At 43.8% G+C, this 14,008-nt stretch overlaps 1 protein-coding gene and 1 pseudogene across 1 annotated transcript; one reads left to right on the top strand and one right to left on the bottom strand.

The window, feature by feature from the left end:
- The first annotated feature begins 3,738 nt into the window (after positions 1-3,738).
- LOC108939936 (E3 ubiquitin-protein ligase RBX1-like) lies at positions 3,739-7,819 on the top strand. Its single transcript, XM_018761624.2, has 5 exons — positions 3,739-3,841; positions 4,545-4,623; positions 5,484-5,554; positions 6,297-6,382; positions 7,366-7,819. Exons 1-5 carry the CDS (start codon positions 3,764-3,766, stop codon positions 7,376-7,378), a joined length of 327 nt encoding a protein of 108 aa, XP_018617140.2. The 5' UTR covers positions 3,739-3,763; the 3' UTR covers positions 7,379-7,819.
- A 1,374-nt stretch (positions 7,820-9,193) lies between these two features.
- Positions 9,194-10,352, bottom strand: LOC114909226 (hsc70-interacting protein-like; annotated as a pseudogene).
- Positions 10,353-14,008: the final 3,656 nt, after the last annotated feature.

Raw genomic sequence — 14,008 nt, 5'->3', positions numbered from 1 at the left:
TCCCCGTGACCCCGTAGGGGACGAGCGGTTCCGAAAATGTGTGTGTGTGTGTGTATTTCTGGTTTGCCTAAACACCTCTGAAACACTAGAAAGAGCAACGCAGTTCTTCATTGCGACAGTGGTTAGTGCCATGTGCTTTTCTCCATTGCAGAGCAGAATAGCCCTCAAACACAAAGCAGGAAATCTCAAGCACAGTAGCATTTAATTCACACATTCGGATAAGTGAATCACAGTACCATTTCATCCAAGACCACTTCAGCACCAGGCAGTACTTACAGTATTGCTTGTAAGAATATGCATGAAGCATCAATAAATGCGTAATAGAATAACTGTCCAATTTATTAATTATCCCAAACTTTGTAAACAAGTATTCACCCTAGTGAGAGGACTGAGTTGTGAAGTATACACATGTCGACTCAATTGCAAACAATAAACGAAAACTTTTTTTGACAACCTTCCATCTGGAAACACCATAACTGTCTCTCAGAGTAATTTATGCATCAAATTAATTAGTTCCTGTTTTATTCCTACCCCACGGAACTTACAGAATGCACTTTCCAAATACATAGCATAGTAGACTATTACACATAACACAGAGACAGACAAAGACACATAACACAAAACACAAAGACAACCCGGCTCCCCTACACTTCTCAGTAGTGGTACTCAAACCCCTACTTTACAGGAGTAACACTGCACTTGGAGCCCTCCGTGTAAATCCAGTGGGAATCTGGATTTACTGGAGTTAATACAGGTTTATCACGAGGGCCTATCGCTTACCAACTCTCAGTGCGCTCAAGATAATATGCTGCACAACCCACCTGTCGCTAGGGCTTATAGTTCCTGCAGGCATGCAACAAACAGAAGTTGAAAAACATTTACATTTACATTTATTAATTTAACAAACATTTGTCCAAAGCAACGTACATCTCAGCAAAAATACAATTTGTGCATTACATTAAGAGAAAGAGACATGGCTGCAGACATGTGACTCTTAAGTAAACCTAGTTTGTTACCTTCCACTTGATGCACTGATGTTCATTACTCGAGTAGGTGCACAAAACGTAGGATAGATGAATCCTGACACCCTCCTACCATTCCTTTTTTTATAATATAAGATACACAAACAATCACATACAAAGCCAGAGTAGCAGCTGTATAAATGCTAATCTGGAGATGCTCACGAAGTTATGGTGCATGAACATTTACACCATACATGAGCTGGAGAGATCTTGGGCGAAATGGGTCCGGAAAAGGTGAGTTTTCAGACCCTTCTTGAATGTAGACAGTTTCCGCAGTTCTGAGTGGGAGGAGAAGGTCATTCCACCACAACAAAGCCAGAACCAAGAACCTCCGTGCTTTACCTTTCATGCGCAGGACAACTAAGCAAGCAAAAATAGAGGAGAGAAGGGGTCTGGCTGGGGTGTAGCGGTTCATCAAGTCCTGTAAATAGCTGGGAGCAGTTCTATTGATGCATTTGTAGACAAAAACCAGGGTCTTGAATTTGATTCGAGCAGCTATAGGATGCTAGTGCAGAGAAATAAGTAGAGGAGATACGTGGGAACACTTTGGCAAATCAAACACAATTCATGCAACATCATTCTGTAACAGTTGCAGAGGTTTGATGGCAGTAAGTAGAAGGAAGGCCACACAGTAGAAAGTTGCAGTAGTCCAGATGGGAAGTCACCATGGCCTGGACAAGTAGTTGGACAGAGTTAATTGCGAGGTAGGGAGGGATCCTATGAATATTGTGCAGCATGTATCTGCAGGACCGAGTTGTGGCTTTGATGTGCTGAGAGAAAGACAGATTCGTGTCAATAGTTACTCCCAGACTCTTAGCCAAGGAGATAGGTGAAATGAGTGAGTTGTCCAGTTTTGTGACAGGAGGATGGGCCAGCTGGGAAGTGAAGAATCTCTGTTTTGGAGAGGTTGAGTTGGAGGTGGTGATCAGACATCCATGAAGAGATGTCCAACAGGCACGCAACAATGCGTGAGGAAATGTCTGACGAACCAGGTGGAAAGGAGAGGAAGAGCCAGGTATCATCAGCATAGCAGTGGTATTTGAATCCATGGGAGGCTATGACCGGACCGAGGGAGGAGGTGTAGATTGAGAAGAGAAGAGGACCCAATACTGAGCCGTGCGGGGCACCGATTGAGAGAGGCAGAGGAGAAGGATGAGAGCTCCACCAGACCACTTGATATGATCTATCAGATAGGTAGGACTCAAACCATCTTAGTGCCACACCTTTGATTCCATGCTGACTAAGAGAGGAGAGTAAAATCTGGTGGTTGACTGTGTCGAATGCTGCAGACAGATCGAGGAGGATGAGGACCGAGGAGAGGGAGGCAGCTCTAGCGGCTTGGAGAGCATCAGACACCGCCAGAAGGGCCGTCTCAGTGGAGTGACCAACTTTGAAACTAGACTGATAACCAACCATCGAGGCAGAGGAGGAGGAGAGCGAGGAGTTGATGAAGTTAGACATGAAGGTGGAGAGTTGCGGGGAAATGTTCTGTAAGAGTGACGATGAGATTAGATCAAGAGTGCAGGTGGTGGCTCTGTGCAATATCAAGAGGTCAAAGATTTCAGATTCAGAGAGTGGCTTGAATTTGGAGAGTATAGCTTCGCAGGAAGGTCCAGTGCGACAACAAGCAAGACAACCCAGCAAAAACATTTTTTCTCGTAATATTTCCAAAAAATAATTAGTTTGCAGATTTTCCAAATACTTTGTATAGTTGTATTTTTCATTGTCATGCCTGTAATTTTAATTATAGGTTTTTAAGGCGATGTTACTGCTGAAGCTGAATAACTTCATGGATCCGGGTGACGTCAAATGAAATACTGTCTTTTATATTTAAAAAAGTAAGAGAGATTGGAGCACAATTTCAATGGCACAAATGTAACACAAAAAATGAGCCCGAATTCAAGTTCCTGAGACATTGTAGGGGGCTGGAGTGACGTCACCTGCCATGTAAAAAGCCTTTAATATCTCCAGAATCAAAGGACATAGAATCACAGTTTGAATGGCACAAATCGACACAAGTGTAGCTCAAATGAATGAGCCCGAATTCAAGTTCCTGCGGTGTTTAAGGGGGGCTGCAGTGACGTAAATTACAAAATAAATAAATGTTAATAAGTCAAAAACTGCAACAGCACAAATTCAAATTTTTACAGCACAGATGTAACACTAACAAATCATATGGTTTTTTTTTTTCATTTGTGCTGTTTGTAGGGGGCAAACTTCACGGAGCTGAGGGGAAGGTATCGCTCCAGGTCCCTCCAAGTGTGGCGATTCAATGTTGGGAATGGGCACCTTAATTAGTTTAAGTGGCTGTAGAGTTCTTCAAGTCGGGAATTCAGTCTCCATTGTGCTCTAGTAAGCAGGGAAACTGGTTCTTTCAAATAACTGTGCTTTTCAAACTGGTTAACTTACTATTAACTAACTTGAAGAATATCTGGAAATATTAATAACTAAAAGACATAATAATGTACAACAATTTATTATTAATACTAAATAATATAATTAGCGTTCCTGGTGGAAGTGTGCACAACCAAAAGAATATACGCATTTCAGCTGTATTCAAAAGGAAGAAATACACGGGCCTCAGCTTTCCCGAGCAGCAATCTCACTGCTCCGGATGACTCTTCAAAACCCTACTGACGGCCAAAGAGTACGAAAACTATTAAACGTCGCGTTGAAGACGTCATCCGCTGCAGTAATTTCCTGCACACTAGGCGACCAGCAACGCAAACCGGCGGTCGGCAATGGCCGCGGCGATGGATGTGGACTCCCCGAGCGGAGCCAACAGTGGCTCAAGCAAAAAGCGCTTTGAAGTGAAGAAGGTAACGAGAAATGAAGAGAATATTTTTGTTTAATTAAAGATACTTGTACGGTTGCTGACGAATTCGCCTGTGCGCTCCATCGTTCGACTCGTCGTGTTTGAATCTTTCCGTGGTAACTGACTGAGTCAGTCGTGTCGCTGTCACGGCGGTTCTCCGTCAGACTAAGTATTTTATTCTCAGTATTCGGAGACACACTGATTCTGGTAAATAAGTAATCATGTAGATTTATTTAAACGTCACTACTGCAGCAGCATTGCCATTTTTGTCTTTTGACATGTCGGTGACTGAAATTACAATGAATTCCACGAGTACGGTGTACAGGACTAGACTCGCTTCGGATACATACTTCCTACTGGTTTAATTAAGAATTTAAAAAAAACGTGTTGAACGGGATCATGGTGTGTAGCGTCGAACACGAGATTTTTCCGTTTGTTGTAGAGCAAAACAAAAAAGTTGCTGTTAACATACAACATGGACCATGGTCTGGGCGGTGTGAGTGCAGTAAATCATGTGAAAAAATACAAGAACTCGTAGTAGAAGAGTAGTAAAACTGTGATATGAGTGGAGTGAAAGAGTAAACAATGTGGCCCCGATGGGGATCATCATGGGATGGAGAACAGCAGGTGGTGTTTAAGGTCAAGACACCTGTGCTGTGCTGGGCTGGGCCGTTTGTCACTTTGTGCTCCTGCCCGTTGGGAAACAGTGGAACGCCGTGGCGCTCTGGGCCTGGGACATCGTCGTTGACAACTGTGCCATTTGCCGGAACCACATCATGGACCTCTGTGAGTGCCGGGAGCAGCGCTCTCCTCCTGCCTTTGGCACCTTCTCTACATCCACATCTACCTACAGTTCCCCATTCTTTTAGTACGCCTCATCTTATGTGTAAATGTTCCAATAACTTTTGAGATCATAACTGTTGAATGAAAAATAGACCTTCACATAACTACTCCTGTAATGTAAATGTTTTATAAAAACATGATTAAGAATTGTTGATTTATCTTGATAAAGTTTTATGCAGCTGCTCGTGTGATAAACATTGGTTCATATGGTGGAAAGAAACAAGTTTCACTTAAGAATCACACGTCTGCATCTAAGTGTCTCTTTCTGCTAATCTACACATTGTATTTTCTATGAGATGCACGTCGCTTTGGAGAGAAGCGTCTGCTGAATGAATACATGTAATGTGAACTTATTCATTTCACTGATGCTTTTCCCCAAAGCGACTTCCAATGAACTCTATGTAGTGTTATGAGCCCACACAGCTTATTCACCAAGGTAACTTACACTGCTAGATACACTACTTACAGTGGGTCACTCATCCATACATCAGTGGAACACACACTCTCTGTCACTCACTCACTACGGGGGAACCTCAGCAGCATGTCTTTGGACTGTGGGAGGAAACCCACACAGACACGGGGAGAACATGCAAACTCCACACAGACTGAGCGGAGATCGAACTTAGTCCTCTCGCACCACTCGGGCACTGTGAGACAGCAGCGCTACTCACTGTGCCACCGTGCCGCCCACGTCACACCAGTAGCTGCGTAAAGCTCTTTTTAAGCATGTACCCATGTGATACAGTACAAAGCTGCAGGAACATACCTGCATGTGTCTATAAGATACTGGTATCTCTCCACAGGCATTGAGTGTCAAGCCAATCAAGCCTCAGCCACAAGTGAGGAATGCACCGTAGCGTGGGGAGTGTGCAATGTGAGTGTGACCACTGTGTACTGTTGCCTCCAGCTTTATTAGGCTTTTTGTGGTGTTCACATTTTTGTGAGGCAGATGGTTTTCTCCTAAGCGAAGAACAGCTCTGAGTAAACTAAAGTGCATTCACTGACAAAGATCTTTGCATATAAAACATGATTACTGGATCACAGCTTGCTTGTTTGATTTTACTGGAAGACATTGCTCAAATCTGTTATCGGCCACGATTTTCTGTCTGTTTAGCCGAAACCTTTGTCCAAGGTTACGTGCAGATTGAGCGTCACGCTTAAAGGAGTTGCAACAAAATAGGAGGCTGCAGCTTGTTTCATTGACCCCGGAGCAGCTTGGTTACAAATTTTGCACAAAGGGTTTCTGAAAACCCTAAAACACAGCACTGATTCAAACCATAACAAGGAGAAAATAGATATGATTCATGGAAAATCCTCAAGGCTTTGAAAATAAAAGGAAGAAAACAGCATATCAGAAACACATTGCCAAATTAGATATTGCCCTTTGTTTCTGTTTTCTTTGGTTTTCTTCATTGTCTCTTGTCAATCACATGTGCTCTTTTGTTAGTGTCTGTGTCAGATTGTTGATGTCTTTGTCACAAAATGAATTGAATTCAGGTGTATCTACTGAACTGTTCAACACTTGTGGTGATTATGTTAACAATTCAGAAGATAAACCATGTAAATCTGTCACTAACATGCTTTTATTTATTTATTTATTTTTTCCCCTGTCTCAGCATGCTTTTCATTTCCACTGCATCTCTCGCTGGCTGAAAACCAGGCAAGTGTGTCCACTGGACAACAGAGAATGGGAGTTTCAGAAGTGAGTATCTCCTCTCCTGTACATTTCTGGGGTGAAGTTAGAGCACCTGTAAGGCTGCAGGTGGTGTAGGTGTGAGGAATGAGGACACGCCACTTGTGACTGAGATTAGCAGGTTCAAACTATGAGGGGAAACTTGTGTAGAAGAGGGTGTTCAACTTGAACTGCTTGATCATATAGACCAGGTACCAATATATGATGATACAAAAAGATCTAAGACTTATTCCAGAAAATTGTGTACATCCATCACTTTTATGTTCTCTGTCACAGTAATCTTCTCCACACAGTATGTTTGTCCCAGCATTCCTGTCATGTTTGCAAGCTATACTTGAAGTGTTCAACTGTGATCCCTAAATACTGCATTCACTTTATCATGGATGCTTGGAATTTCATGAGATCTCCTTCCTTTCAGCTTGATTTTATTTCTTTAGACGAAAACTTCCCTTAATTAAAGGCATTTGGCAGATATTCAGACGTTGTACACCTGCTTTGCAGTATGCAGGTGGAACATATCCTCAGTTCCATCGTAAATCATTGATTGCAAAAAAGTTTGCCCCCCCCCCCCCCCCCCAAAATCTGGCCCTTCATATAACCTACATGGATGTGACAGTACATGTTACAAACCTTCTATGGGGGAACACTGACATTGTAATGTGCAATGTGTAAAAATGCAAAATGTTTTTCCAGTTCAAGGTGTCACATGTATTCTTAGTGTTTAGGACAAAGAAACATGTCTACTGATGTTGTTTGTTAAAGCAGTGATGTCATTGCTGTGACTGTATGAAAGCATTAGCCAAGAAATTAAGTAACATGATGTCTTTGTGAGCTCTTCATATTAATTTGCTTTTCGGATCCTAAGAGCAGACACATGTATTATATCTAAATCCTTTATGAAACTGCATGTTAAGTGAAGACAGAAATGTGCCTCTGTTGAAGACCGTTTTCTTGGCATGGCTTAAAAGGTGTATCTTCCTTGCTTTGTGCAGGTATGGGCACTAGATGTGGAAGACTGGACTCTGTTCTTCCCCTGGAGTTCAATAACTTGGGAACCTTCCTGTATCTTATTTATGTACACATGGATGGTCTTCATTTTTAGAGCAACTGTGCTCATATGGGGGTGGGTACTACTGTGATTCTGTGGTTTATTTCAGAAATGTAATATGTACTCATTGCAAAATATGAGTGTTACTTCCCATAATTTACAAGAGAATTTTGAATGGAATTAGAGAAAGTTCTTATGCAGAGATTTGGTGCGGGTTCTCCAAGGAAACTTTTTTTTTATTTATTTTTTTTTTTTTTTTTTTTTAAAAATTGAAGCAGCATCAGAGCAAAGTAGAAAACTGGAATAAATTGACATTATTTGCTGATCAGTGTAGCTTTTCAGTGTTCTGTCTGAAAGAACAGCACTTTTTTTTTTTTTTTTTTTATTTAAAATTCTTACAAGTACATGAAAGCAGACCAATGAATTGTCAATGATAGTGCGATTACTTCATATTAACAAAAACTGATACTGAACTAAAATGTAGATTTTAAGTTTGGTTTTTCAGCTGTGTAAATCAGTATAACTGGCTTAACATAAGTTGCTTTAGCGGAGAGAGGGGAAAAAAACAAAAAAACAGCTCCCTGAATAAATGATTTCTGAAAGCTAGTGTGCTAGAACTGGTTCTCTGAACTCACCCATCCAAACATTAACTATAACCTTAAAGTGCTTTACCTACAAGTGTTGAATAACTCACTCAAGTGTTTGAATCAAATACTTCAAGTTGATTTTAGTTTCAGCAAAACAAGGAATTAACTGACAATAAAAATGAACTATTTTTCTTTCCTCTTGGAAATCAAATGCATTCTTCCAAGTTCATAATGACTTTTCACAACCCACTCCTAACTCATGCATAATATGAAAGCAATTGAGGGTGGGGGGGGGATGTTTAATCCAAAAGCAAATATACTGTACCTGAATCAGTTTACTGTAGCCCGAGGAAAGCAGGTATGGTTTAGTTCTTAAATTCTCCATATATACACAAGTAACCTTTCAGAACACAAAATAACAGCACTGCACCACACCCCTCTGCCCTACATTCATCTGAACTTCTATAGTCAAGGCTACAGTGTTATGTGCTTGTATACGAAGATGGACGATCAACTACCAGTGTAGATAAAACAAATAACTGCACTTTAATTCACAGTGCTCCAGTGCAAATGGAAAACACCAAATTAGAACAATTGTATACAGGTGATTTCATTTAAAGAAATGAACACAGTGAGACAAGTGTTAATTCCCAAACAGCAGTTAATGGGACACAACATTGAGAGAATTGCTGCACCTGCCAAAACTGGACTGCCACCCCATCTATAGAATAGTAGTAGCTGGTTAAATCAAGAGCCCCATTTATTAGTGCTGTGCTGGTGGTAAGCAAAGGTGGAAGGTAGCACAGCTGGCCTATAATGGTGGACACCAGTGTTTATTTACTCACATCTCAGTTTACCCTGTTCAAGGGCTACAGAGACCTTTAGTGTGAAAGCTAGCCATAGGGTAGCACTGTTAACTGGCTACAGAACCTCCCCATCTCCTAGCCCCCAAATTAAGTGCTTGTAAGATTTTGTCCTGAATTGTAAGTCTGTCTGAAAACCTAACCCCAAGTCCTCCATAATTGCCAATAAATCCAAGCTTTACTTTCCCCTGATTTGTAGAATCTTTCTTCCTTTTCTCCTCATCTAATCTCAAAGTACTTGACTCCCATCACTCCACACCTCAGATCTAAGTTTGAACCCTTACTTTTAAACACTAGGCAATAACAGCACCTGCCCTGCCATCTAAGTCTGAGGGTCCTCAAATATAGCACTCAGTTGGTTGATGAGAGGCATGATCTTGGGATTGTTCTGGTACATGATGATGTTGCTAGGATTCTGAGCCACCTCCTGGAAAGCTGCCATCACCTCTGGGTCCTGTGGACAGGAGAAGATAGAGCATGAATACTGAAGGTGAAATTGAATTATCTGACATCCTCATTGTGTGGCTTCTAGTGTAACTTGGGCTCACAGAGATGGAGCAGAAGTGAGCACACACTGCTGTACCTTCAAAGTTGTAAGCACTTCAGGGTCATGGAAAAGGTCACTCAACCCAAGCATGCCAAATGGCAGGGCTCCTCCAGGGAACGCTCCGGCTCCACCTGCAGTGTGGGGAAAATTGTATCAGCCACCCCGACCAGACTGCATTTTGAAGCCTTGTGTGCTTGTGGCATCGCTCTGTCTATAGAGTTACATTCTCCTTCCCACCTGGGAATCCTCCATGGGTGCCTCTAGCCTGTTGCCAAGCCTCTTCCTCCTGTGAACACAGACAAGAATGAAGTGACACAGAATGACAGCATTCACCGTGGCACCTCTCCCCTCATTCAGGACCCAAGGCTGCCCCCTTACCTGCCGTGCTCTCTCGTGTTCCTCCCTAGCCTTCTTCACCCGCTCCTTCTTCTCGCAGATCTCTCACTCTTCCCTTTTCCTTTCATACTTCTGCCGACGCTCTATGATCTTATTGGCCTGCCAAGAATATGGCTCCGTGTGTGAGTCACATGCTAACAGCATTGCTGGCATTCTGGCCAATCTTTATCACTTCAAGACAGACATTCTCTTGGGAAAGTTCTGAAACTTCCAAGAGTTTCAAATTCCACCTTCATGTAATTTGATTCAAGATCTTCCAACCTCCTCTGCACCAGCCTGACAGGCTGCTCGAGGTTAGAAACTTTCAGTGACAGGCTTGAGGTCAGTAAGTTAACAGCCTCCTCTCATTCGTCGGAGATTCATCTCTCAATCGCACCGGACATGATGATGCTGTGTAACAGTGTTCATCAGCGTGGTGATGTGCCAGATACACGCAATCTCAGCAGCCCGCACCGTGCTGTCACACTCCAGGCGATTTCTTAGGGCAGCGGGGGGGGACTCCCCCTCCTCGCCTGCACACCGCCTCATCCTCACACATGTCTCGTATGTAATCGTGGCTCCCGTATGCTAGCGCACATGCGGAGCTCACCCGCACCGCCAGGCTTCGGCCGAAGAAAACGAGAAGTCCATGTTTACGGACCTTCTCGAACAAAAAAACAGCTCACTATTGTAAACGAATGAGAATAAATGCACTTGAAACTTAACAATAATATGGTCACTGTTCAGTTAGAGGCGCAGTGGCGCAGTGGGTTGGACCGCAGTCCTGCTCCCCGGTGGGTCTGGGGTTCGAGTCCCGCTTGGGGTGCCTTGTGACGGACTGGCGTCCCGTCCTAGGTGTGTCCCCTCCGGCCTTACGCCCTGTGTTGCCGGGTTGGCTCCGGTTCCCCGTGACCCAATAAGGGACAAGCGGTTCTGAAAATGTGTGTGTGTTCAGTTAGAAGCCTTTTTACTATTATTTTCCAAAGACTTAGTGCAAGAGCTCAAAATAGGCACCCGTTAGGGCAACCACCTGGTACCCAAGACTTATTTCAACGGATGGAGTCGCAGAATGATGGCGTCAGAGGCACACCTCGCCAATCACAATGTAGAGGCCTTTTTCGATGGCTGTCGATCTTAAAGTGCAAGCAACTTTTTAACTGCTTGAGAGGCAAAGTAGCTCATACAGTATATAATCAGTAAATAGGTTCAACTATGAGGGGACACAATGAGTTTGGCCACGTCCTGCTCTCTGGCGGGTCTCGGGTTTGAGTACCACTTGGGGTGCCCTGTGACGGATTTATTTAAATGTATTGTTTATATATACATATATGTTTTTCAAAAAATGTGTGAATGTGAACCACACAGAGTTAATCGATTTCCATTCATAAATACAGCTCACTTTCTGGAAGTATAGTGTTCTGCTATTATTATCCTGAAAGAGAGACATAATAATGAGTTATCCAACATTTTGGAGTCTGTGTTAAAGATGTTTTGTGTTTTATGCCTGTATTATATGCAGTTTAACTGTTTAATGAAAGTCTTTTTTGAAATGAGATTCCTTTCATAATACATCCTCATGAGAATCTGATTTGCCTATAAGTGAAATTTGAATCTTGATTTACCATGGTCATGGAAGTACCATGCCCACAGTTACAGGGGATCTCAGGAAGGCAAAGAATTAAAACTGAAAATGAGCCATCTTTATGGTGTTGAGGAGCACACAAGGAGTTTGAGTGCAATAACAGAATGCAGAGAGGTTCACAGACATCACACCAGCCACATTAGAGCTACCACATGACATGATGATTAGAGCTACTGCCTTTGGACCCAAAGGTTGCAGGTTTGTTCCCCACCTCTGGTTGTAGTACTCTTGAGCAAAGTCCTTTCGTTGCTCAACTAAAATTACGCGGCTGTACAAATGGGTAAAAAGTTGTAACTTTATCATTGTAAGTTGTTTTGAAGAAAACCATCAGATGAATGTAAATTGTATTTAATGAAATAGCAGCTTATAAGACTTCTGAGGTGGTGTTATAATCAGCACTAGTACTGATATAAGTCTAATGTTGTTCTTAGAAATTCTGTGATAATTTTGCATATTTGGGATAAAGTAGTGTGGCACGGTGGTGCTGCTACCTCACAGCGCCGGGATGGGTTTGAACCCTGCTTAGTCCCTGTGGAGTTTGTATGTTCTTGCTCTCAACATGTATAAAATATGTTCCCAAGACTGAAAGTGGCTTTGCCTGTACTCTTCTCATTTTGTCATGTCACACTTTGGATTTACCTGAAAATGTTGTCTTACATGTAGAACTCAACTCAGAGTTAAATACCTTTGACTTAAGAAACTTAAGTGTAATATTTCTGTACCAGCGACTTTTAACTTGAGTTGGAGTTACAGTTTGATGATTGAACTCAAATCAGTGATTTAATTTGAAGTTTAAGGACTGCAGCGCTGCTAATCATTTCTTCTGCATTTTCCTTGGTGTGTGCTTGCTTTTGAAGACTTAAATACTCTATTTAGCATGACTGATTTGTGAGTACCCTTCCTGGATCGGGGCCTTGGCGTGGCGGAAGGGTTTGCGTGATCCAGGGATCTCCAGAGCTATGTCATTGGCAGCAGTATGCTCCTGGTAGGGTCTCCCAAGGTGAACAGGTCTGGAGTGAAAATCTAGACTAACACGATCCAAAAAACCCCTATGGAAAATGGGAACAAAAGAATGTTTACCCTGCCCAGAATAGGGTCACCGGGACCTACCCCTGGAGCCAGGCCTTGGGGTAGTGTTCTTAGGCGAGCGTCTGGTGGCCAGGCAGCCCACATAACTTGGCTGGGTTCAGCCCGAAAAGGCATCGTGGGGGGGGGCCATGTGTGCCTATCACCCGCAAGGTCCAACATGGGGGTTGGGTGCAATGTGTACCAGGCAGCGGGAGAGGGCTGGGTGGCGCATGGTGTCGCGGCCCCTCGCAACAGAAACTGGCTCTTGGCATGTGGAATGTTACCTCACTGGGAGGAAGGAGTCGGAACTGGTGCAGGAGGTTGAGAAATACCAACTAGATATAGTTGGGCTCACCTCCACTCACAGTGTTGGCCCTGGAACCAAACTCCTCGATAGGGGGTGGTCCCTCTCCGACTCAGGAGTTGCATGAGGTGAGAGGCGCCAGGCGGGTGTGGGGATACTCACAAGTCCCTGACTAGCTGCCATACAGTTGGAGTTTATCCCATTGAGGGCTGCCTCAGTGCGACTTATGGTCACAGAGAGGAAAACTTTGACTGTTGTGTGTGCTTATGCACCAAACAGCAGTTCAGAGTATTCGGCCTTCTTGGAGAGGGTGGGTGGGGTTCTGGACAGGGCCCCACCTACAGACTCCATAGTCCTACTGGGGGACTTCAACGCTCACGTCGGCAATGACTGGGAAATCTGGCGGGGGGTGATTGGGAAGAACTGCTTGCCCAATCTGAACCCAAATGGTGAAATGTTATTGGACTTCTGTGCTAGCCATGGTTTGTCCATAACAAACACCATTTTCGAACACAAGATGCTCATAAGTGTACTTGGTACCAGAGCTCCTTGGGCCAAAGGTCAATGGTCGACTTTGTAGTCATTTCATCTGACTTGAGGCCACATGTTCTGGACACTCGGGTGAAGAGAGGTGCTGAGCTGTCAACGATCACCATCTGGTGGTGAGCTGGATCAGATGGCGGGGAAAACTGATGGACAGACCCAGTAGGCCCAAGGGTTTAGTGAGGTTGTGCTGGGAACGACTGTCAGAGAACTTTAACTCGCACCTCCAGAAGAGCTTTTCCCATGTCCCAGAGGAGGAAGGGGACGTGGAGTCTGAATGGACCCTGTTCAAAACCTCCATTGTGGAAGCAGCCAGGCATAGCTGTGGCCAAAAGCTTGTTGGTCCCAGCCAGGGCAGCAACCCGAGAACCTGCTGGTGGACACCAGTGGTGAGGGAAACCATCAAGCTGAAGAAGGAGGCCTTTAGGGCCTGGTTGGCTCTGGGGACTCCTGACTCAGCAGACAGGTACCAGCAGGCGAAAAAAGCAGCAGCGGCTGCGGTTGCAGAAGCAAAATCCAGGGCATGGGAGGAGTTTGGAGAGGTCATGGAAAACGGCTATCTTTCAGCTTCAAAGAGGTTCTGGAGAACCATCCGGCAGGTCAGGAGGGGTCGGAGGAGTTTCGCTCAGGCTGTGCTCAGCAAGAGTGGAGAAACTCT

The sequence above is a fragment of the Scleropages formosus genome, chromosome 20 (genome assembly GCF_900964775.1).
Source record: "Scleropages formosus chromosome 20, fSclFor1.1, whole genome shotgun sequence".
Taxonomy (NCBI): Eukaryota; Metazoa; Chordata; class Actinopteri; order Osteoglossiformes; family Osteoglossidae; genus Scleropages; species Scleropages formosus.
Note: the sequence above shows the minus strand (reverse complement) of the source record. Positions and strands in the feature narration are given on the sequence as shown.